The 26,235-nt window shown below is 41.4% G+C and overlaps 1 protein-coding gene across 2 annotated transcripts in view; it reads right to left on the reverse strand.

Annotated features, from left to right (window-relative positions):
* Elapor2 (endosome-lysosome associated apoptosis and autophagy regulator family member 2) overlaps nt 1-26,015 on the reverse strand; it is a 166,429-nt gene extending 140,414 nt beyond the window's left edge. Inside the window, exon 1 of one of the 2 annotated variants that reach the window (XM_021648343.2) lies at nt 25,658-26,015. In XM_021648343.2, the coding sequence (XP_021504018.1) occupies nt 25,658-25,843 (186 nt within the window). In that variant the 5' untranslated portion in view covers nt 25,844-26,015. The remainder of the gene's footprint in view (nt 1-25,657) is intronic. The other variant, XM_060373975.1, reaches the window with a different exon arrangement.
* Nucleotides 26,016-26,235: the final 220 nt, after the last annotated feature.

Consider the following 26,235-nt stretch of genomic DNA (forward strand, 5'->3'; position numbering starts at 1 on the left):
ACAGCAAGTGTGCCGGAGGAAGTAAAACAAACAGCAAGATGTGTTTTAAATTTGAGATTTTGGTTGATTAAGAACTAACCATTTAATGTAATAAGACTTCTTTTTACAGTTTATTTTATTATTATTTATTACAGTTTATTCACTTTGTAGCCCAGCTGTCTCTTCCCAGTCCCATCTTCCCTCCCTCTTCTCTCCCTATGCCCCTCCCCTAGTCCACTGAGAGGAGAAGTCCTATCTGACCCTAGCCTATCAGGTCTCATCAGGACTGGCTCCATTGTCTTCCTCCGTGACCAGGCAAGGCTGCACCATTGGGAAGGACTTTTCTTCCACTGTGATTAGAGAACCATTTAATCCTATAATGCGTTATATTTATATCAGGAAATCCTACAAGGACATTCTAGAATCCACTTCTGAAAACACCTGTCGTGGGAAGACACTTGTGATAGGAATGTCTGTGCTAATTACTAAAATAAATAATTGCTTCACAGTGAACTTATTGTCCAAGCTCAGCAAACTGTGTGCACCAAACAGGTCCTGTTTGCCATACAATGATAATGTATTTATTTATAGCAATAAGACTTCCGGATTGAAAAAAAATGTACTGTTGTATAGTAAGAAACAATTACTATAATGGTAAATAATCCTAGGCTAGGTGTATGTGTGCCTATTCACATAATGACAGGTCTCTATTAGTTGGAACTAACCATTTAGTACTATAAAATCTTTTTTCCAAAGAAAATTTTGTGCTTTACCCACACAGTGCATTTTTTGTCATAACCTTTACAAAACCATCTATTAATATTCGCTATCAATATATGAAACCACAAAATAGTACAGAGTTGACTCCTTACCTACACTCTGCCTCAAGTTTCTTTAATAAATATAGACTTTTTAATTTCTCACTAAAGAAATTACAAATCTCGGAGCCAGGGAGATAGCTCAGTCAGCGAAGTGCTTGTCGCTTCAAGACGACCAGAGTTTTATTCCCGTAACATCTGGAAGAAGTCACGCATGGAAGAATATGCCATAACCGCGGTGCTTGGGAGGCACAGACAGGAGAGTCCTGGCGTCTCATGGCCAGCCAGCCTAGCCTAGCCGGTGAGCTCCAGACCAGTGAGATACCCTCTCACACAAAACAAGATAAAGGAGATAAAAGTTCTCGTAAGGAATACTGCCCGACATCGTCCTCTGGCCTACAGACACATACACAGCTGCACAGATACACACGCACCCACATGAACACAAACCTACAAGGGACACAGAGAGAAATGCTAAGGCTTTATTGAAAGAATTCCTGTTTTAAATCACACAAAACTAAAAAAATGTTTTCTGAGGACAACTGAGAACCTCTACCTTTCGTTTCAAATTGGACGCCTTCTACAGCCTGCCTCAGAGTGGACTCTGCTGCCACACCATTTCATTAGAGCAATTTCCTTTGTAGCTCACTAACTCTCTCCAAGACTGTGAGTACCTTTACAACCTTGTCTTCCAAAATTAGTGCTGTGTTCCTTTTCTGTACTTGAAAGATTCACCACGAACTGAAACCGAGACGCACAGACTTTTAACCACCTGAATGCAAGAGGCAGAAAATTCCTTCTTAGCTTTCAAGTGCAGAGCCAGGTCGTTCTTTCTCAAAGATTGGTATGGAAATAAAATGGCTCTACACGTCAGCTTATGGGCATTGGGACAGTTCAGCCCCATACTCTTGTTTTCAAAATGAGATTGCCAATCCCTGAAAATTATGAAGCGCATTAGAATGTTTCAAGGTTCACAACGAAGTCAGCAAAGCGGAATAACTTATGAGTGGTACTCCAGTCACTTCTATCAATTATATAAAAAATGGCTGTTAGGTCCTCTTTGGGGGCGTGACCCCGGAGATACTGCCCAAGTTTGAGAGGATGCCTCTACACCTGTACAGACACAGGTAGCACTAATTTGACTAATTGGGGGAGGGGAGAAAGAGAGAGGATATGGCAGGGAAGGGGGGGACTTGGGAATAGTTGGGAGGGTACAATCAAAGAACAAATAAAAACACATTTTAGAAAGAACTGACTTTTGAAATATTTGTTACACTGGATTATGTGACAATCCCAAGACAATGGACCTATCTTCTCTCTATACCCATAATCCTAGCTATCAACTACACAAGGTAACAGTTGGCAGTTGAGAAATTGGCTGTATCTGAGCAATAGCACCTGCAGCAAAAAGTTCTCTAAATATCAAAATAAACAAATTAGGAGCCAGAGGGATGTCTGGGGACAGGGGGAAGCACCTGCCACTGAACCTGATGGCCTGAGATCAATCCCCAGAGCAGGTAGCAGGAAAGGTAGCAGGAAAGAAAAACTGCATTTCCAGAGTTGGCCATGGCCATGGCACACATGTACACATGTACACATGCAAACACACAGAGAGGCAGGGAGAATAAATAATCTTTAAAGACAGAAACAGGTTAGGGACAGTCAGAAGAATAATGTCTACTTAAAGAGCTTGTTCCAAGAAAGCATAGCCAATAACAAAACAAACAAACAAAACCTTCTTTTACCATCTCAAATTTGTTTTCCACAAGTGGAGAAAGAGTGATAGGGGAAGGCCACTGGGAGAAAAACACATACAAATGATATCTTTACACTAAAGGGAACATTTTGATTTTTCATATTAAATTTTAAATACACCCAGCCAAAAAACTTTACACCCCTGACAATCCTATTTCTCCCTGAAGACACTTACAAAATTCAAAATTGTCTTCATTTCATTGTGAGGATTTTATCTATGAAAGCGCCTGAAGATATGTGCCTAAAAGATAGCAAAACTTTCACCATGGCAATATTTATTGTGAAGTAAAAATCACTCAGGATGATCACCAGTAAGGAACTGAAATATATGCTGCTGTGCCCCCATTGTAGCATTCTGTGTACTTATTTCAAATTGTAGCATCTCTCTGGCACAGCAAGATGCTCACAAGGAGTACAGTCTGATTGAATTTTTATAAAAGCTGTGTGAGTGGCAGCTGATATATGAAAGGGAATGAGAGCATATATTAAACAGGATTCATCTTAGTGGTTTTGGCTTCCTTGTAGTTCCTGGTTTCTTTTATAAGAAACCTATATATGTTCACACAATGAAAAAAAAAACAATATTCAGAAGCAGAAAACACACATATTGTCGTTAGTATCATCGCCATAAAGTAAGCAGCCTTTTCATTTCACACCACAAAAAAATGGCATCTCCAATTCTGATATTTAATGAAAGGGGAAAATCTAGCTACTTACCCATGTTAGCATTCATTCACAAAATTTACTTTGCTAGTGTGCAGGAATATTTTATGTCTGCAAAATAAAGTAAAAAAAAATGGAAATAAAAAACGAGGAGTTCTACTTAAATTATACTCAAAGGGTGAAAATGGTTTCATCAAAAATAGAATGCATTCTATTATACGTTGACTAGCCTTCACCCTTTTCTGGATGAAGGAGCATCCCAATTCCTGAAAATTCCTATTTTCCGGATAGATGTGCTTCTCTTCACTTGAACACAGAGGATCACAAGCTACGGTGAAAGTAGCTCCCATTCATTCCAGGGATTTTTCTCACTCAGTTCCTGAAGGAAGTAATCCATAGCAAAGTCATTACTGAGATGAGCAGTACTCCATCTTCCAACAACACAGTACTGGGATTTTTTTTTCTTGTTGGCAAATATATCAGTCACCTAAGGGACACTTACAGATACATGCACAGAGGCAGAAATGACAAAAAGTAAAGAATGGCAGATTACCCCATGGTAAGATTTATAAATCCTATGGGACCAAAGTATTGTAGCCAAAGTGAAAGACATGACTATGCTCAAAATAATTGTAGTGAAATGCCTACACTTATATCTTCATTTTATCATTTAAAAATCTCTGCTAGTCGTTAAGCCAAAGAAAGTGCTCTATGAAGGTCATGAAGAAGATATTCACAAAAGAAAGAAAACAGTAACATATGACAAAAATGTTTTATGTGAATTAGGATTTAAGAATACAAAAATGAGCACCATTTTGTTAAGGCGATAATGATTTTCAATAAAAGAACCTGAGCAAACAAAAGAACACTCAGTCCTCAAATACTGCTGGCCAGAATATAAATCAGCAGAGCATTTCCACAGGGAAATCTGGCCATTAGTCAAAGCCTTAAAAGGATAAATTCACTGACAAAAATATTCGATTCCCATGACTTTAGCTTCAGAAAATAATTAAGTACTGTTCTATATAAAAATATCCATCACAGCACCACTTAAGTAGAGGATACCAAACTAAATGCCTATTAGAAAAAAATGATAAAATTAATTAGTACATGAAAAACATAATTAGACAGGACACTTACAGAAGTTAGAGAGTGTTCCATACTGTTACATGGTAAACAGTTATAAAACAGAAAGGACAATATACTCACAGTTTCTCTTTTTCAGATCTTTATATATGTATAGATGTAAAGTATATATACATATATTCATAGTTATATATGCATATATGAATTCACAAGATGTATATCAAACCATAAATTTGGATTATTAACACTTCTGTATTTTCTTAAATTTCTATGATAATTATATTACTTTTTTCAGAATAAATTATCTTTTAAAAGTCGATATATATTCACAGCACTATTATTGATAATAACCAAGAAATAGGAAGACAAAATAGAGTACACTAGTAGATGAATGGGAAAATCAATTGTGGTATCGTACAGCACCAAAAAACTTTCCTGTCAGACAGAAAGCCCCAAAACATCATGCCAAGCCACAAAAGCACAGCACAGAAGGCTGTGAGTTACAAAATTTCCATGTATATAAAATAGTTGGAATGAATACATTCCCATAATACAGCCCAGTGGTTGTGGGTGCCACAGAGAATGAAGAATGGAGAGACACTGCCTACTCAGCACAGGCTTACTGCTGGAATGAAGGACCTGTTTTACAATTAGATAAAGATGGTGGTTGTCCAGCATTAGGAACATGGTATAATAAATGCTGCTGGATTTCTCACTCTGAAACAGTTTTACGTTATGTGGCCTCCACCTCAAAACTTGTTTATAAATATAAAACTAGTAAAATAAATAGCAAGCATCTAAGTAGTAAGGCTTACCCAATTGTTCCTACCAGCTGATCATATAAGAAAATGTCTTCTCAATCAGTAAATCGTAGGTACCCTATTCTGCCACTGGGTCTTGTGATTTGTGTTGCAAAAACAATAATGCTAATATGATGCTGGAGGAATTGCCCAACAGTTCATATGTATAATGGATGTTAACACCATAAAACAATTTTGCAAGGCAGGTATCAGAGGCTGGGTATATTTTTTTCACTATTATCTCCACAAGTGAGAGAAGAACAGACAAATAAAGTACAGCTACTTGATAAAATTTTAACTCCAGACACGACACGCTAACTCCAGCCCATTCCTTTTAAATGTTTCAACTATTCTACCCTAACTTCAAAGAATATATGATTAGTGTAGCAAATGTAGAGATAGAAGTGAGTTTGTGAAAAGAGGAAAGAGTGGGTCCATAGTTCCCTGGGGAACAGTCAGAGTAAATAGTCTGCTGAGCATTTCCCCAAACATATGGACACCCAAGCCAGTGTGGTCATAGTGCGTTTCATAATCTGCTTCCCATGTGAGTCTCTCTAATGTAAGTATAATGCTACGTCAGCACATTTAATGACCGATGGTATCCATCTAACAGAAGCTATTGTATCTAATCAATTACCTATTATAAACAGGTAGGCTGCTTGGGAACATCCCTAAAAAGAATGCACTTTTGTATATCTTCATCCTGTTTGCATAAGATAACCATAAAAAAGATGCAAAATTCTCGGTGAGTACATTATTCTTTACAGTTCTTGTTATTACCCAATTGTTATAAAAAATCATTAACAGTTCATACTGTTTACTGTTACGAACAGAAGTACAGGGCTCCCCTCCCCCATCACAATTCTGTTCAGATTTCTAGCTAAGCTTAGAGCAGAGTCTATATTCCAAGCTTTGGTACCATTTGGGTTGGTGAGGATTATTTTAAATGCATACTTTACACTGAGGCATATGCACCTACATATAAACACATGTGTATATGTATGTATAATTATATGTGTATAGACAGGAAATGAATATTGCTTTGTCAAAGTGATAATGGCTTTTTATAAAACATATATATACAAAGAAAGAGAAAACTGGCATAACCCAGATTATAAAGGCTGTTTTGCCAACTATTTTTAAATACTGTGGGTTCCCCCGCCCAACTTGAAACTGTAAAGTTTCATCCTCTGCCCATTATTCTCACAGTGAAAATAAAAATTCCTATTCATTTCAGTACCAAGACAGCATTCCTGATGTTCTAAAGATGCAGATGGAAATGAAGCCAGAATATCCAGGGACTCACAGATAACCTAAACCAATCTTTTTCCTAAATAGAAAGTTACCCAAGAAAAAGCAAATAGCTCAAGGTCACACAAAGAGTTTCCACATCATAAGTCACCACATCCCATCAGTCTGACCCACATGGTCAGCTGTAGAAACTAAACAGTTTCTACAGAATCTTGTCACAAAAACAAAACTTTTCTTCTAAGTACCTAAAATGTAACTATGCTTTCAGCTGCTACAACTCAATGACAATTCTGTAGACAACACTGAAGAATCATTAAGACTCCAGTAGGATTAATTTAGCAATTAACTCTTCTAAACTAAAAACAGTTCATTTCAAACAAAATCAATTCTGAGCACAAGTTGTTAAAAACTCCCCAGCATGCTAGACATAGAATATATATATTTGTTATATATATACATATAGATAGATATAGATATATTGATATATTAATATATAATTATATTAATGTTATATATTAATATTACATATTAATATATACACAAGTTGTCTAATTCATGGCAAAAAAAAAACCTTTTTAACTGAAAGTTTCCACAAAGTGTCTTGAAATAAACATGCTCATTTATGGCAAGCCAAGCCAGGAAAAAGGAAAAATAGAAGCTGGGACAACTTAAAAAAAAAAAAAAAAAAAAAAAAAAAAAAAACCTCTTAAACAAACATGTTCTCCCATAATATCTGCTTGAATAAAGCAGTCTAGCAAAGCACAAGTCTAGACCTACACACACATCCACTTCCATCTGTTCTTTGTATTTTCCATGGTGCACTCACTGGGAAGTCACGAAGGGAAAGATGCCTGTTCGGGGTCTCTGACTGTGAGGGCTGTGAAAAGCTGGAAGGGGGTGATTTCACGACTGCAGAGATCAGATTCCAGCATCCCTGCGTGGTGCTCACAGGCATGAAATGAATATCGCTTTGTCAAAGTGATAATGGCTTTTTACAAAACATGTATCTACAGAGAAAGAGAAAACTGGCATAATCCAGATTATAAAGGCTGTTTGGCCAACTATTTTTAAATACTGTGGGTTCCCTCCCCAACTTGAAACTGTAAAGTTTCATCCTCTGCCCATTATTCTCACAGTAAAAATACGAATTCCCATTCATTTCAGTAGACTGGTAGACTGTGGGTAGGGCAAAACTCCCGTTAGCAATGACCTGCTTTCATCGCTGGCTTCCGAGAAACCTCCCGTCTCATTTGTGGAGTGACCTCTGATAATGTTTGTTGCTATGTTACCCTAAGAACAATTCATCTCTTGAGCCATTTTCAGACTATTTAAAAAGGTAAAATTTTTAGTGATTTAAACAAAGTTTACAAAGTTTTTTAAAAAAAAAAAAAAAAAAAAAAACGCTTCTCCCAAAAATATGTATTCCATGGTGGTGTAGATTATAATTCAAAGCCAGAAAGTCATTTAAAAGCCATTCCGTGAGGAACCTATATTATATGTATTCTTATTTTTAGTCATCTCACATCCTGGCCGTAATCCCATCCATCCTCACCTTCCAGTCCCACCCTCCCTCCCATTACCTCCCTTCTTCATTCCTCAGAGAGCTCCCTTTCCCATCTACCCCAGCTCATCAACTTGCATCAGGACTGAGCATGGCAGTTCCATGGAGGCGGGGAGAGTGATTCTTAATCACAAATATTTTGTTCATTTTAGGTATTATACTCGGCCTTAAGGTTCTAAGGACATAATATGTGCAAAATTTTTTTGAAGAAGTTCCACAGCTAAAGGAGCATCTCCTATGTTGTGCCACAGAAAAGGAGCTAATGGGTCCCACAGGCTGACACCTATACTCTCTAGTTATGACTGTTACAGTCACAAACTGGGCCATGAGGCTGCGGGATGATGGCTGATGTTCCAACTAGAACCAGCACTCTAAAGAAAGTTACCCCTCACAGGGCAGAAGAGCCAGAAACTTCTCTGTGGACTGTACACCTGGATGTAGAAAGATGAGGTAAATTCTGTAATGCTTTTCTTGGTATGACAACAACAAGTTCTTATAACAAGCGTAATTTCTCTCCATAATTAGGGTAATTTACTTTCAGGTCAGATAAAACTAGACTATGCTGCTACACTGATAAAGAGAGAGAGAGAGAGAGAGAGAGAGAGAGAGAGAGAGAGAGAGAACTATAGATTTTAGTATGTTTATCCTATATTACATGGCTAATATCCACTTGTAAGTGAGTATATACCATGTGTGTCTTTCTGCTTCTGGGTTACCTCACTCAAGATGATCTTTTCTAGTTCCCACCATTTCCCTGCAAATTTCATGATTTCCTTGTTTCTAATAGCTGAGTAGTATTCCATTGTGTAAATGTACCATAATTCTGCATCCATTCCTCTGTTAAAGGACATCTAGGTTGTTTCCAGATTCTGGCTATTATGAATAAAGCTGCTATGAACATAGTTGAGCAAATGTCCTTGTTGCATGGTTTAGCATCGTTTGTATATATGCCCAGGTATAATATAGCTGGATCTTGAGGTAGCGCTATTCCTAATTTTCTGAGAAAGCACCAGATTGATTTCCAAAGTGGTTACACAAGGTTACCTTCCCACCAGCAATGGAGGAGGGTTCCCCTTTCTCTACATCCTCTCCAACAGAGGACCTTAGGGAAGAGCCTAAAACCTCACTCAGAAAGGCCAACAGGATAGACATTGGAAGTAGGAGAAGGACAGAAACCTTCCACAGGGGGCCTCTGAAAAACTCTACCCATCAGTGTATTGAAGGAAATACTGAGATTCATAGCCAAACTTTGGGCCGAGTGCAGAAAACCTTATGGAAGAAGAGGGAGATAAAAAGACCTGGAGGGGACAGGAACTCCACAGGGAGACAAACAGAGCCAAAAAACCTAGGCCCAGGGGGTCCTGCAGAGACCAATACTTTAACCAAGGACCATGCACGGAGAGGACCTAGACCCCCTGCTCAGTCTCCAAGTGGGTTCCCTAGTACCCCTTAGAGTCAGGGGCTGTCTCTGACATGAACTCAGTGGCTGGTTCTTTGATCACCTCCCCCTGGGTGCTATACCCTTACCAGGCTACAGAAGAAGATGATGCAGCCAGTCCTGATGAGACCTGATAGGCTAGGGTCAGATGGAAGGGGAGGAGGACCTCCCCTATCAGTGAATTAGGGAAAGGGCATAGAGGGAGAAGAGGGAGGGAGGGTAGGACTGAGAGGAGATGGAGGGGGATACAGCCAGGATATAAAGTGAATAAATTGTAATAAATAAATAAATAAATAGATAGATAGATAGATAGATAGATAGATAAATATTTAAAAAAAGAAAAGGTATATACACGGTTCAACCCAAGAGTATTCCCAGTGAAGGCACTTCAGCTCATTTTCTTTCCAAAGTAGAGAAAGTTTCCAACTACTGGAGTGATTACTCTATTCTAAACATGGGATTAAAAGAGAAGAAAACAGAAGTCCAAGAAAAATGTGACTTCCTGTTCACAGTATTAAAACACCACCTCTCTGATTCATTCCATGTTTCATTTCTGAGAGGAATATCTTTTCAGCTCCAGCAAGGATTCATGTTACAGCAGGAAGGCCATCTCCTCCTTCAAAATAAGGAACCGGAGAGATGGCTCAACAGTTAAGAGCTCATAACTGTTGCTTTTACAGAGGACCTTGGGTTCCATTCCCAGCACAAATCAATAACTCAATTTCTAGGGAATGTGATGCCCTCTTCTGATCTCCACAAGCACCACACTCATACACACACACACACACACACACACACACACACACACACAAAATATACAGGCATATATGCACCCTAAACATTCACACAATAAATGTAAAGAAAAAAAAAGTGTTTTTTAAAATCTTTTCAAAAGTCCAAAATTAAACCCAGCATCATGAAGACTAGACTAGATAGCCAGTGACTATCTCTCAATATCACTCAGCAGAAAGCTCAAACATGTTAATGGAATAAAGCCTCAGAAATGAGCTTATGGGAGAGGAATCCTGCCTTGAATTATGTCCTACCTCCTAGTGCTTCAGGACATGGCTGTACTGGAGATGGGGACTACAGGGAACTAGTTAAGTTAAAGCAAATTTATTGGGATTATCTTTAGTCAAAGAGATGGGTATTAAAGGTAACAGATATGAAGAACTAGGGAAATGGTCATCACATTCTTAAAAGGGAGGCCTGGACTGATCCTCTTCCAGCCTTCAGAAAGAAACATCCCTACAGAGGCCTTGCTTTGGATGTCCAGCCTCCCCTTTAAGCCACATCCATAGTAGTTTGCTTTAGATGCACTATCTAACTAATACAAGAGTATATCTCTAACAAGAAAGAAAAGGAACTATCACACCACATGAAGTGGCTGATTTTTTTTTTTTAATCTCTTAAGATATTCACCATCGTGCATACAGGTCACTTTAAGAGATTCTTAAACAAGAGGTCACGAATAAACTGAAAGCTAGAGTTGCTTCTCTTAGGAAAAGCCCTTGTGTTAGGAACAGTGAAGTGTGCTCTGCTACATAGTTTTCACTATCTGCTCTCCCTTTCTCCACTGTTACTTTCTTTTTTTTTTTTTATCAGTTACATTTTATTAACTCTGTATCCCAGCCATGTCCCGATCCCTCATTCCCTCCCAGTCCCTCCCTCCCTCCCTCATCTCCACCGTGCCCCTTTCCAAGTCTACTGATAGGGGGGACCTCCTCCCCATTCATCTGATCCTGTTTTATCAGGTATCTTCAGGACTGGCTGCAAAGCCCTCCTCTGTGGCCTAACAGGACTGCTCCTCCCTTCGGGGGTGGGGAGACCAAACAGCCAGTCATTGAGTTCCTGTTAGAAATAGTCCCTGTTCCCCTCACTTTGGGAAACCAATTGGTTACTGAGCTACCACAGGCTACATCTGAGTGGAGGTTCTAGGTTATATCCATACATGGTCCTTGGTTGAATGTCAGTCTCAGAAAAGACCCTGTGCCCAGATATATTTGGTCCTTGTGGAGCTCCTATCCTTTCCCCATCAGACTAACTCCCCTTCTTTCTTATGATTCCCTGTACTCTGCCAAAGGTTTGGTCATGAGTCTTTGCTTTGAAAACATTGCTAGTTAGAGTCTTTCAGATGCGCTCAGTAGACTCCTGTCATACGTTCAATGCACATCCCATCTGTCTTTCTAAACGAGGATTGATCATCTTACCCCATGTCCCCTCAATTGATTATCTTTTTTAGGTGTATAGATTTCATTATGTTTATCATATCTTATAGGTCTATATAAGTGAGTATATCCCATGTTTGTCTTTCTCCTTCTGGGATATTTCACTCAGAATGATCTTTTCTAGATCCCGCCATTTGCCTGCAAATTTCATGATTTCCTCCTTTTTGATTGCTGAGTAGAACACCAACAGCACAGGCTCTAAGAGCAACAATCAATAAATGGGACCTCATGAAACTGAAAAGTTTCTGTAAAGCAAAGGATACCGTCATCAAAACAAAACGACTGCCTACAGATTGGGAAAGAATCTTCACTAACCCTTTATCTGACAGAGGACTAATATCCAGTATATACAAAGAACTAAAGAAGCTGAAAAGCAGCAATCCAAGTAATCCAATTAAAAAATGGGGAACAGAGCTAAACAGAGAATTCTCGACAGAGGAATATCGAATGGCAGAAAAACACTTAAAGAAATGCTCATCCTCATTAGCCATCAGGGAAATGCAAATCAAAACGACCCTGAGATATCACCTTACACCCATCAGAATGGCCAAGATGAAAAACTCAAGCGATAACACATGCTGGAGAGGTTGTGGAGAAAGGGGAACCCTCCTCCACTGCTGGTGGGAATGTAAACTGGTACAACCACTCTGGAAAGCTATCTGGCGCTTTCTAAGACAAATAGGAATAGTGCTTCCTCCAGACCCAGCTATACCACTGCTAGGTATATACCCAAAGTTTGTTCAAGTACACAAAAAGGACACTTGCTCAACCATGTTTATAGCAGCTCTATTTGTAATAGCCAGAACCTGGAAACAACCCAGATGTCCATCAACGGTGGAATGGGTACAGAAATTGTGGTATTTTTATACAATGGAATACTACTCAGCAATCCACTGTTACTTTCACTTTGCCACCAATTACAAAGCTCCTTCAGAGAGCTGCCTCTGTCATGGTCTGGCTCCTTTCTTTTCTTTCTCTCTCTCTCTCTCTCTCTCATCTCTCCCAGGCCCACTCTAATCAGGTTTTTCCTCAATCAGTATCTTAGTTATGGCTCCTATTGCTGTGATTAAAAAAAAAAAAACAAAAACAAAAAAAACCTAACCAAAAGCAGTTTGGGGCCTTTCCACATCATAGTCCATCTCCAAGAGAAGTTAGGGCAAGGCAAGAATCCAAGCAGGGCAGAAACCTGGAGGCAGGAACTGATGCAGAGGCCATAGCAGGATGCTTCTTACTGGCTTGCACTCATGTTATTGCTCAGCTGCTTTCTTAAAACACCCAGGACCTCAGTGAAGTGGGCCCTCCTAAATTTACATCAATCAAGAAAATGCACCATAGGCTTGCCCACAGGCCAGTATGCTAGGGGCATTTTCTCAATTGAGGTTCCATGTTCCCAAATGACTCCTGATTGTGCCAAGGTGACATAAAACTAGCCAGCAAATCGCAGAACTCCTCACGACCCTTGAGGATCTCCTTTCTCAGCATTCCTTTCACTCACTAGGTCTAATAATGCCTGAATCACTCTGACAGTTGTTCTCCAGCACACGCTACATTTGGCCTCTGGGTCAGCCCTCTCCATCAAGCTCCCAACTCTCCCAGTGGGCTGCCAATGTTTGGTCCCTGAACCCTTCTTTCTCTAGCTAACAACTCCCCAAAACAGATCTTAGTAAAGCCTATTCTCTCTTTCAAGATTTTTTTTTTTTACATACAATGGTCTTTTTACATAAAACTTGTGTAACTTCTGCCCCCAAAGCCCCCCATGGCTTTCATTTCATTCTGAATAAAAGGCAAAAGGTGTGCCCATGCCCACCCATCGTGTGTTCCTACCCTCCTGCCATGCGTGCCCTATTCATGCCACTCAAGCCCCAGTGAGTCACTCTTCTTGGAACAAGTCATGTGGGTGCTTAGCCTTGTTCTCTGTGCAAAGAAACTCCTTCCCCAGGTGTCTGCACGCCTTCCTTCCTCCCTTTACTCAGGCTGTGCTAACGCCCCACACCATGAGCAGCCCTTCCCTGACTTCTCAGACATCCCTGCCCTCTTGAGCCCCTCTGAACCTAATGCCTGCTGTCATCCCTAACTATCTCAGTTTCCCAATCCCAAAACTCCATCGGAACAGAAACCTTATTCGTGCTCTCTGGCATAATCCTGCTATCTATCCCAGCGACAAATACAAAGAGGGCTGAACAAATATTTGTTGGGAGAGTGAATGAACACCATATGGCCTAGCGGAGAGCCAGTGTTAAATGAATGATACTTTGAAACAGACATTGGACAAGAGATTCTTTGGGGGGACAACGGGGGCATGTGTGTGTCTGTGTGTCTGTGTGTGTGTCTATGTGTGTGTGTGTGTGTGTACACATGCTCCTATGGAGGTCAGAGGACAACTTGCAAGATCCAGCTCTCTTCCTCCCCACCATGTGGGTGCCAGGCATGAAACTTGGGTTGTCAGGCTCAGTGACAGACAGCTTTCCCTGCTCAGTCATCTTGCTAGACTTCGGCAAGCGATTCTTAGTCATGCCTGCAAGCTGGTTCCCAGCCTCTGGGCTCTCTCAGCAGACATTCCTAAACTAGAAATAACTTACTGATCTACAATTCTAGTGTGTAATCATGCTGACACTTGCTTCTCTCTTTTCTCCTTAAAGAAAATGGTTGTCTTTTTTTTTTTTTTCATGATTGCTTTCATAATTCAGGGAGCTTTGAGAACTTGACAGAGAAGGTTGGATGTAAGAACTACGCAAGAAGTACCATGTTACTTTGATCTACAAAGTACTCAAGGAGAACATATATGATGGTTATTGGGAAGATAAGCAGTTGGATTAAAAAAAAAAACAACAACATGTAAACAAATTAGTCAGCCAAATTCTCATACTTACCCCCAAAACAGAAAACCCAACTAAAGCTCGGCCAAACCTAATGATCTCATTGCAGTTATAGTACTATAATTTAGATTAGTAATGTATACATGTAATTGTCCTTTCAGTTAACACAGTCTGCTCTTGTCCTTGAAGAGTCTGTAAGTATCTGTTACCAGGACATAAAGCAAATCTTCATTACAGCCTCAAAACCAGTGGTCTGAGAGCTTGTACTTTTTCCCACTTGTACTTTGGAAGACACGGATTCGTTCATTCAGAGTAACAGCAAATTTTCTTTTAAGCCTACTCACCCAGAGACAGAGTTCAAGGATACAATATTTTGCCATTTCAATTAACTGAGGCTGGACATCATACTTGAGGAAGACATCCAACATCAACCTCTGGTGCTGTCTGTCTGTCTGTCTGTCTCTCTCTCTCTCTCTTACACACACACACAAAAATTGATATTATTATTAGGCTCCACTCATAACCCACCACTATGGCTATGCAAAAAGCATTGTTACTAGAGCTATAATAGATATTAATATTGTTTTACAAGAGAGACTGAAGACCTCCTTATCCATGGTGGTCTAGCCTATGGACATGGCAAAACAGTTAAAGCCTTAGGCAAACGTCAAGTCCACCTTTGTGTGATTTCATGCAATTTTGACAACCTAAGTATGTCAGGTCAGTGGAGGACTTTGGGCAGAGCCAGAGATCACCCCAATTGAAGTTGATAAGTGACTAATAGAATGGGAAGGCGTCTGCAAACCTTATAAAGAGGGCAAATGGTGACGCTGGCGGCAGTGGTGTGGCTGGTAATTAAGGATCATGGCAAAGATCAGGCTAAGTATGTCAAAAATTATAGCAAATGCAAAAAATAAAAAATAAACAAAAAATTGACTCATATTCCGAAAAATATCAACGATGATAGACAACTGAAAACAGAACCTAACAACAATCATATCCAATTGACTTCTGGAATAGTTAGTCTTTCAAAATCAAGACTTATTTGAATAGCACTAACCACTGATGAAGCAGAAAATAACCTCCAGAAATGTCTCAAAATTCCAACATCCCAATGGCTTTGTTATTACATTAGAGGCTGCTTTTGTATAAACAATTTAGCAAGCACAGGCACAACTTGCCCTCAATGTTCACAGATTATATTATTATAATATAATAATGATGTCAAGTCCTATGATTAGAACTGCAACATGTCACAAATATATGAAGTAAGAAAATGAATATGATCATATAATAAAATACAATTCAACAATAAAAAGGAAAAAATGATGCACACCGTGATGTAAAGAAACTTCAAAATCATTTCACTGAGTGTAAGAAACTTGCCATAAAAAAATAAAGTACATATCATATTATTGCACTTACCTATATTTCTAGAAAAGGCAAATGAAACTGTAATTACCAAAAGCAGATAAGTGCCTGCTTGGGAAGAGGGCGAAGGGCTAGGTTGCAAGAAAAATGGAATTTCCTTTGTAACATGGGAAACAGTTATCTTATGATGATAGTTTCACAGATTTAATATGTTAAAAAACGATGAAATAGAACACTTCAAATAGTCACAGTTCAGCATGCATCAAATAATCTTCAATAAAGTAAAAAAAAAGAAAGATACATGCATTAATTTAGCCTTCTGTCATTACTAGTGTTGGCAATCTAACAGATTCTAGAATCCTCTCGGATATATTTTTAGAGTAGCACAAAATAAACTTAAAAAAAAAAAAGATAAAGAGGTAAAATTACCAGTTCTGTCAGGGCCATTTTATGTTCAGCCCTTGCTATAGTTTAGATCAAGAATGCCCTGCTAGACAGCTGTGCTAGACACCCGTGTTGGTGGTGCCATGCCCCTCTTCCAAGCACACTATGAGGTGAGTGACCTCATATGTTTTAACTCCACCCCTCCATCCCTGTATGGCGCTCTGCCTCACCAAACCTAAAAGCAACAGAACCAATTGACCATGGACCAAAATCTCTAAAACCCACTGTCAAAATAAACATTTTTCTCCTTCAAGATGATCTCCTCAAAAACTTTGATGGACAGCTGACGACCTCAGACCTAAAAGCCAGCATACAGCTTTGGTGCTGAATGAAGCTTTATAAGGCTTCGTATAGAAAAGCCATCTTTTCTTTTGTTTTAATTTATGGGATTTTTAAATTTGAAGTTTAAAAACTTTGATATTTTATTTGATGAAAGAGTAGGTAAAACAGGCTTGGAAAAAATATAAAGTTATCACAGAGGTAGTCGGCCAATCTTTCTTTCTCTAAGCATGTACAAATTCTTATCTATTTTACTAAAAGACTTTAGGACCAGCAAGCCAGCCTCTATGCTTTCCCATCAAAGATAAGCAAAACATTCATTTGTCATGATTATATTTCAAATGTCAGTGACATGAATGATTGTCTTTTAAGTGGTCTAGTATAGTAAGTTATATTTTAAATCCAGTATTTTCTGGCACTTGAATTGCCGCGATATTAAGTATGTTTCACATGGAAGTGTTTCTAATAAAGATGATGACATTTTAGAAATAAGTCAATATTATAAGTACTTACATGAAAGCTTTCACCTGGGAAGCAGAGCATTTTTTTGATCTAAAATTTTCTGAGCGTCAAACTGAATTCATTTTTTAAAATTTAATTTATGTTTGACTGTTATGCCTTGACTTCAATGTAACATCAAGATGGGAAGTTATAATAGCTCAAGCAAGACACACCACCACTGGCCCGAAAGCCACAAGTGGTGAGAGCATTTGAATCACAGACAAGAGAAGCTGCTGACAGATGTGACACAGCACATGAGGGACAGGGAAGTCGGTGGCGCTCCTGGAAGGGAGGAGATCCGTTACATGAAGTGAGGAGAACTACAAAGAGTAAGGCCTGGAGTAAACATCAAGGGCTCAGTTTGGGATCCGTCATATTTGAGGCAGCTAGCCCAGCAGCGACAATGGTTCTCTGCTCATTTAGAATTCAAGAGCAGAGCCACACAAAAGGCATAAAGTTCAGAGCTCTTACCATGTATGTGGAATTGAAATATTCAGTAACGGATAACATTGCCACCAATGTGAGAGGGACTGGAAAGACGGAAGGATGAAGACTGAACCCAGAAACATAGCAGCGTAAGGCAGTCAGGAGGACGAGAGGACCAGCGAAGGCTGAGGACTACAGTGGGTAAACATGATGGCGCATGCCTTTACTCCTAGCACTCAGGGAGGCAGGGGCAGACGGATCGATGTGAGTGGGAGGCCAGACTGGTCTACAAAAGTGAATCCAGCCAAGGCTATACAGAGATACCCTGTCTCAAAAAACCAAAAAGGAAAGAAAAAAGTAAGTGTGGTGGTAAATTTCTGTGATTACAGAATAATTACTCCCAAACTTCCATTGTTTTTTTTTTAAAAAGAAAGAGAGAGAAGTATAGAGTACTTCAGTAAGAAAATTGCCTATGTATATTCCAATTCTTTCTCCAGCCCTTAAAAACACTGTTCTTCAATTATTTGAAAGTAATAACTGATGTCATTCATTGCATTCTAATTTACAAAGTACTTCCAAATGAAGATGAGGCAGGATTTACTACCTCTGTTTCTAGACAAGTACTCAAAGGTTGTTCAAGGTCACATCAGCCAGGTTTCAAAGGGTTTCTTTTTCTAATTTATTTCTTTTTATGCACATCGGTATTTTGCTTATAGTGCCAGATCCCCTGGAACTGGAGTTATAGACAAATGTGAGCTGCAATGTGGATGCTGGGAATTGAACTCTGGTCCTCTAGAAGAGCAGCCAAGGCTCTTAACCACTGAGCTGACTATCCAGCCCCTCAAACGGTTTCTTTCTTGAAAATTCAAGAAGATACTCTACAGTTTAAGTAGCAAAGACTGGAGAACATTAGCCAGGAAAGCTGACCATGCCCTCCGCTTACCATTACAGCTCTTTCTAATCTAATGCCAATCTTGGGTATGGTGCTTAAACCTTTCCATAGTGCTTCTCCTGTCAGGTTCGAAGTTCTAGAAAGTGTTATGTCCTGTCTCCTGACCCACATGTGGCCGAGTCTTGGTGTGCAGAAGAAAACTGAGCAATGTCCACAAAGGCGCTTCCTGAGAACAGAAGGATCCCATGGTCCACTGTACTTCATAGCTTTCTGCGGTGTTCTGCAGAAGCAGGAAATTGGCTAGGGTGAAGGGTCGAGGACATTTTTAGGGTCAAGGACAAAACTTGTCTTTCCCCCTCTCCCGACCCCCCCCCCCCCCCCGTTTCAGAGCAAAGTCTGTATTCCTTGCTTTCTTCCAAAGGCAGTGGTCCTTATACTTCAGAGTGCACCATAATTACCCACAAGGCTGACAACAGCAGAGACTGCTGTGAACGGGGCCAGGGCCCAAGATGCTGTTGTGTGTTTAAAAAGTTCCGGGATAACGTTAAACGTTGCTGGTCCTAGAATCACTCTGAGAACCACTGACCAAGGGGAAGAAACAAGTCTTTAGTAGCAAAGCTTTGAATAAAAATAATAAAATCATCTCTTCTGCCCCAGAATTTTAAACTGAAGGCCCAGTATATCCTGATCGCTGGGTGTTTATTTCTGTCTTAAATTGGGTACAACTGAAAGAGGATGTCAATTATGACTAATTGCACCATAAAAATCTATTTCTTCATGTAATTGAAAAAGCAAAGCTAACTACTTACTCTCTTTTGAAGGCAGTGATTACTGCTTCCAAGGAAGATCTATGCCTTACTTATTTCTATAATCCCAAAGTGCTTTTGACAAAAATACCTTCAATCATTGTTTGCTGAGTAAGATTATGTAATTCTCTGCCTCAGTGAGCATACTATGTACTTGGGGAGAAATATGTCTTTGCTAAAGCATATGCTATCCTTGCTTAGAAAACTTAGAAAATGGGCCCCTTCTGGACATATGATTTGGAAGGAGGTATCCCTTCCTCCAGACCTTCCACAGACATGCAGCTGGGTGTCAGAGCACAGGGTTTATCATGCTGAGCTCTGGGTGGATTCTAGCTCCTTCTTGCTCCTCAGCTAGGTGCCCTGTTTACAGGATACAACTCACTCTCCCTCATTGGCAGCTTCCTGCATACAATACTTATGGGAAAACCTGTAGTTGCCAGAAAATAAAAAAGATGCTGCAACTAGAACTCAGAAAAGAGAAAAGGACCATTGTCTTCTGTGGTCGAGGAAGAGGTAAGTGGAGGTCCATGAACTGATCTAGGACAGGAAGCCTCATTTGTCTGAGATGTTCAATCAGCAGCAGCCGGGACCTTGAGCCAACAGGCTCCTGTTATTATACTGACTTGCCTCTTGCTCCTCACTAGGGTGGTTTTATGGCTTGGATATGAAGCATTCCTCCAGGAGACTCATGTGTTGAAGGTTTGATCCCCAGTGGGTACAGAGAGCTGACTGGATCCTGAGGGAGCTAAACTTGTTGATGGATCTCTCTGTTCGTGAGTTCACAGCTAAATGGGCTGGCAAGAATTAGGGCCTCCTCAGGGGAAGTGGATGAAAGGTGTACCTTGTTCCTGAACCCTTCCTTCCATCCCTCCATCCTTCCTTCTCTCTCCCTTCTTCCCTTCCTCTTTGCCATGAGGTCTGACACGGACTTCTTCCTCTCACGTGCACTTCCAGACTCACAGTTTTCTCTTTGTCTTGCCTCAGGCCCAAAGCAAAGAAATGGATTTCCATAGTCTGAAACCATGAGCCAAAATAAATCTTGTAAACTGTTCCTCTCTTATTTTTGTCACAATGACAAAACACTATATAACACAGGTGGCTATATGTTCTCACCATCACACTTATAGCAAACGTAATTACATGATGTGTGGGTTTGTTTCCGAATTGCCCCACAAGATTATAAAGCTCTGTGTAAGAAGAGGCCATATGTTTTCATCATCTTACTACAATTACTTGGTACCTAAGTACTGTATATGTGTGTTTATATAATACATACACATATACATATTGAAAATTGAATTGTTATATTAACAAATGCAGTAAAGAAAGAAGTATCAGTGGTTCCTTCCATGGAAAATAAAATACAGCCAGGACTTGGAAAGTTTCTGACAATCAAAAGCACGAATTCCAAACACCGCTGAAGAAAGCACGGCTAGGAAAGTATGCCGCTGTCTGTACTCTGTGCTGCTATTTCCATCTTGTGCTAAAATATGACGCTTCACAGATCTATCAACTCTGGGTTTTACATTGTAAATATTGATGGTGTGAATACTTCCTGACATTTGCCTAAAACATCAAAAATGGTTCCGAGCATGAAAACTTGAAATGGAAAACTCACCTCCCCAGGCCCAACAAGCAAAAATAATTGTGGTAACTGTGTGACAACAAAGGTGGAGTCCTGTCTCCTTCAGTGACAGTGTGACTTCCCCCATAGCTCATGACCAAAGCCTCCTGCACGTAGTCATGTACACGTTTCCTGGTTTATATGGAACTTGGAAATGCTGAAAACTTCCCAAGCCTGGGAAGCTTTATCACTATCACCAATAACCCTGCCTCTTCTGCTAGATAGTATCAACCCATCCCACCTGATTCTGGTAGAAACGCTCTGGCACAGAGGACCAGCAACATAATTGCCAAATAAATGCCCTCTGTCCATTTTCTCTTGTGTAGGGCACCTGACACCCCTTTCTTCTTCAAAATCTTTTCTCCGTTTCCTCAAAATCTCATAACTCATATTTCTCTGGTCTAGCCATTGTTTTGTTGTCTCCTTTGTGAACATTACTGCTTCATTTAGAGTTGGTAAAACCTAAGTTCTATCCTTTCACCCATTCATTTTATCCGTGTGATTCTCAAGCTCCCATACTAGCCCAGACCATGATCCTAAGCATTGTAGCTTGATCCCTGGCTGCCAGCTAAACAGTTCTATGTAGATCAGTTCCTCGAAACACAAAGTCCCTTAATTTCCTCACAATCCTGAGGTTATAGACACCTCTCCCTAATCAGGCTGGATCCCCTCATTCACTCACCACCTCCCCTCAATCTTCTAATCACGCTTTTTCCCACTTTCATGGCTACCCTTTAATTGATGCTCTGCCTTCCTCCTCCTGGACTACTGCAGGTCTCACTCCTTTCCATTTCCCACTCTTCTAATCTAGCCTCCATCTTACTGCCAAACTAAATGTTTAAGTTCTTCCCTTGCTCCTAGCTGCCTGTCAAATAAAGACCAGCTTCTTAGCACGGCATAAGATCCTTCGTGAACAGGCTCCTGTGCCTCTCAGATCCACTGCACACGAAACGTCTTGCTGCTCACTCGATTCCAGTTGTAATCCCATTATAACCCAATACAGCTTTATGTTTCTGCTGCTTTTCGATCTGTGCTCTACACCCGATAGTCCTTTCCCTCAAAGGAGCCATATGAACATCTGACTTTTGTCTTCTCGGAAAATTCCTGCTCATCTCCAAAGCCCTCTTCACTTCTTTGGCAGTGCTTTTTCTAATCCTTCTCCATGGGTTCTAGTGCCATTTGTGTATCTTGTGGCACCAAATCCCTCACTTACATTTTTTTTGTTTATATATCTGCCTCATCCTTACCCATATAGATTGTATTTTTATGCTTTTTTTTATTTTGTAATATTTGTCATGACATTTTTGCCTGCTGACTAATATAAACTGAATACATGTTGGTAGAATAAAAACTGTTAGCCACGCTCATCATTCACTAAGCATTCAGAGACCAGTAGAATCACATTGTGCAAGATTTCAGAGCAGTGAACTAAGAGTCTTGTGACTACAATTATCAGATTTAAATAATGTAGACACAATCCACTTAGTTCTGTTCTTTTCTGTTCTCACGAGCTCTTTTAATATCTCAATGCAACTCTGAATCATCTGTTGGCCTGGATACCTTTTTTCCTCTGGCTGCCCTAATAGGTCCAATTAGTCAGTTAGTCAAAAATCCCACTCAAATTCACAGGTGTAGGCCTAAGCTATGAGCCTGGGCCTTTGAAGCCTCTCTCTAGACGTTTCCTGCAAAATCAGCATTGACCTGATCTAGCAATATAATAATATAACACTAATCTAGCAATATAACAATTCTCACACTGATACAAATTTTCCCTTTAATAAATCACACATTCTCATGATGAAATAGGTCATTTATTGGAGTCAGGTTGCAAGTGAAAAACAAATGCACAGAATCCCAGAAAGTGTTTCCTCATACAAAACCCCAAGTAATCCCATATACCTCTACTGTTCAGATATCATTTTAAAACATCACATCTATCCTCGCCCTTCACCTGCGGGCACATAGACTTGACTTTTATTTTTCTCTTCCAAACTGGCCCTTCCTGTTTGTGCTTCCACTTCCACCCTGCTGATTTGGTCTCCACATAAACTTCCGAAAGCAATCATTTTTCACTCCCCCTTTCCGCTCTATAATCAAAGGTCTTTGATAGCACTGCACTTAGAACCTCACTCTGGAGTCCAATTTGCCACAAAATCTAAGGTGAAACGTCTGCCCACTGCCCGGTTGTATTTTTGAAGGGACCTTTGTCTCATCTCAGGCAATCATCATCAGGTTCCTCCCCGACCAATTTTCTACACTGTCTCTTTCCTTCTACAGGGAGGCAAGAAAAACCAGTCCTTGTAACTAACTTCATTAAACGTGGCTTATTTGGTGAAAATGTTGACAAAGTTTTGAGGTTTCGAGTAGCCTGCTGATTTTCCCATGCTCCCTTTCACTCCGGTTAGTAAGACTTGGCTTGAGTGTGTAGCCTTAAAGGCCCTCATTTAAGGCCTCTCTCCCCACCTCACAGTGCTGCTATCCTTTGTGCTCAGCAGTAATTCAGTTTAATGTTAAGGAAACCCAGGACTGAGGAGGCCATCCCGGCTCCCAGCACTAAGGCGGCAAGCACCAGGTCACTCTGATACAGGGGTGAAAGCAAGAAGAGGGAGTAGTTAGCCAGCCAGGACAGAGAACCGTCGTTTTTATTCTGCTTATGGTCGGGCTTCAATAGCTGTCTCTCAGAGGAACTTGCTAAGCTCAAGATGGACCTCCTATATGCTCACACCCCCAGAACAGGAAGTCCTCACCCAAAAAGTCCGAGACGTCCACTTTTCCTCTTCAAAATAAAGGCAGATTGAAACAATGATCAAGAGTACAGATTAGCTAGTCTGGGTATGGACAATCAGATCGTGCCCCTGGGAGGCCTCCTCTTATTTCCAGAGAAGCCTCTAATGTACAGGGACTAGTCTCACACTGCTGGCAGTCTGCAGGAAGAATATAAGTAGACCTGGGCATTCCTGGTTCTAAGAGCACAGCTAGCCACAAGCTGGCTCAGTGGCACCCTCCTATCTATTTTCTCTATTTTCATTTTTTAAAGGGAAAAATCCAAAATTGAGATCGAAAGGGATGAACCGCATGCAATTTCTAGAGCTGATTCAAAGAAAAACTGGAACTTGGATGAGCATCGCGTTCTCGTACACTCTCTCACCCCCTTGCCTCAGTTCTGTGTGACTGTGGTCTAGGAATAGGGATGTAGCTCAGTTGGTAGAGTGCTTGCCTAGAGTACAAGGGGCCCTAGATTTGATCCCCACCACCATATAAACTGGGTGTGGCAACCTATACCTGTAGCCCCAGCACTTGGGATATGGAGGCAAAAGGATCAGAAATTCAAGGCCCATCACCAGCAACATAAGGAATTTAAGCCCAGCCTGGGGTAGAGGATAAATAAATAAATAAATTACTTAATTAATAAATAAAAAAAAATTTTGGTGTTGAAGCCTCTCTTCTACTGGCCTTGACCTTTCCCCTTCAAGCAGATTCTTCACTACCAAGAATTAATATTGCAAGGAACCTAGAACTTCACCGCAGAAAAGAAACATGATCTCCATACTAAGACTAGGTAACTGGACAATAAAGTTTATCTTGCCATAACAGTTGTGGATGTCCAAAATAGCCAAATTCTACGGAAGCCCGAAGACTGGATTATTCCAGGTGACAAGTGGGCAGGATACATACTGAACCAATACTAGTACACTCTGAAATTAAGCACAGATGTTTGCTAAGACCTTGCCCTGATTCACCAGCTACAAAACAGCTGCATCTTCATGCTCAAGCTCGCCATCTGACTCTCCATCATTCCAGACTGCCCTGAGGCATGCACTGTAGGAGAGGAAGATGAAAATGCATGCGATGATGGATGGTGTCTAAAAGGAAGCTCCTCTAATTCAGAAGTAGTTCCAGCATGCACAAGAAAACAGAATCTGCCCTTTCCTCTCAAGGGGAGCTAGAGGCTAACCTATTTTTGCTGGATAAATTTAAAAAGAACCCATCATCCTGATTCCTAGCAATCTTCCTTAAACAGCCTGTGCGCCTCACCTGCTCTCCAACACGATCATTCAAAGTAGGTCAGAAATGTTACTCTCTTCCCCTCATTGATTTTCATTAAGAGGATGCACTTTCTGGAGCATTAAAGGAAAAGATAAACACACAATACAACTTCCAGTGGCACCCCCTGTAAATTTTTGGCACACTAAGTCTCGTTTTCCTAAAAGCAGGAGAAAAACCTAATCGTCCATAATTTATTGGCTTCTTGGCTATAAATCAGCAGTAATCTCAAGCTGTAAAAGCACACAGCTACAAGGCTCCAGCTAGGTAACGAATCCCCCCCAAAGGAGCCTATTTGCTCTGCCCATTTTGATTTTCTACATCACCGACCCGCCTCTTTCCTAAGTACTTTTTTCTGTACCTCCTTCACATCCGTGCCTTGCCAGAATGTCAAGAGACCACACCGTGCCTTATCTAGAAGCTGAGAGCAGAGGCGAGTTGGGTGAAAGCTTTTGTGGAGACATGGGAGCAGAGAAAGCAAGAGGAGGGAGGGTCGGTATGTAGGTCTCTGAAAAGCTCTAAAGCCTTGGTTTTCCAAATCTCACGGGGCAGGGCTTCCCCAGTCTCCTCCCCTTCCTGAAATTTCTCCCTCTACCCCAGGTCCTGCGACCTGGCTCTCCAAAGGGGGCGCCGCAAAGTCCTTCCGAAACCCCCAAACACCAGCGCGGAGAGATATACACCACCAGAAAAACAGCAAACCTGCACACCCGCTCCATGCCAGAGAAGAAGGGCGAGCAACTTCATCCCCGGACACAAACGAACGTACCTATCCTCCAAACCCGAGAAAGGTGGTGGCCGCTCTGAGCCAGCGTCCGAGCGGCCGCCCCACCCCGCACCCTGCCGCAAACTCCAAGTGGGGACCGGGTGCTGCTCACCTCCTGGCACGCAGGAAGCGGGCGGCCAGAGGAGGACGAGTCCCCAGCCCAGGCTGCCTGGCAGCCTGCGAGCACCCAGCACCAAATCCAGGCGGGGCTCCAGCGTGGCGAGCGCTCGCGCCGGGGACCCCCGGCCGGTCGCCTCCGGCCCCTGGCCCGTGCCCGCCGCAGGGCGAGCAGCAGCATCCCGGCGGCGCCGGGCGGACTCGGACCGTGAGGCTGCGCAGCTCCGGCTCCCCGGAGGCGAGGACCGCGCTCTTGGCTACCTCTCGGCTCCGCTTCCCTGGGCTGGTCCGCCCGCTGACAGCTCGGCGGCTCGCAGCGCGGGCAGCCGGCGCCCGTGCTCCCGTCACGCCAGAGGGAGGGACCGTGGGACGCGGGCGCGGCGCGGGGGCGGGACGCGGGGCGGGGACGCCAGAGCCGGGAGCAGGTGGCGCGGGCTGTGGCTGAGGCCCAGCCCGGCACGCGGGGAGCAGCGGCACCGCCAACCGCGCAGGAGCCTTGCGACAAGGATAGAGGGAGTCAGGGAGGCAAGGGACCTCGGGGTGTAGCCCCTCTCTAGACCCCCCTGGACACCC

Source organism: Meriones unguiculatus, chromosome 21 (genome assembly GCF_030254825.1).
Source record: "Meriones unguiculatus strain TT.TT164.6M chromosome 21, Bangor_MerUng_6.1, whole genome shotgun sequence".
NCBI lineage: Eukaryota > Metazoa > Chordata > Mammalia > Rodentia > Muridae > Meriones > Meriones unguiculatus.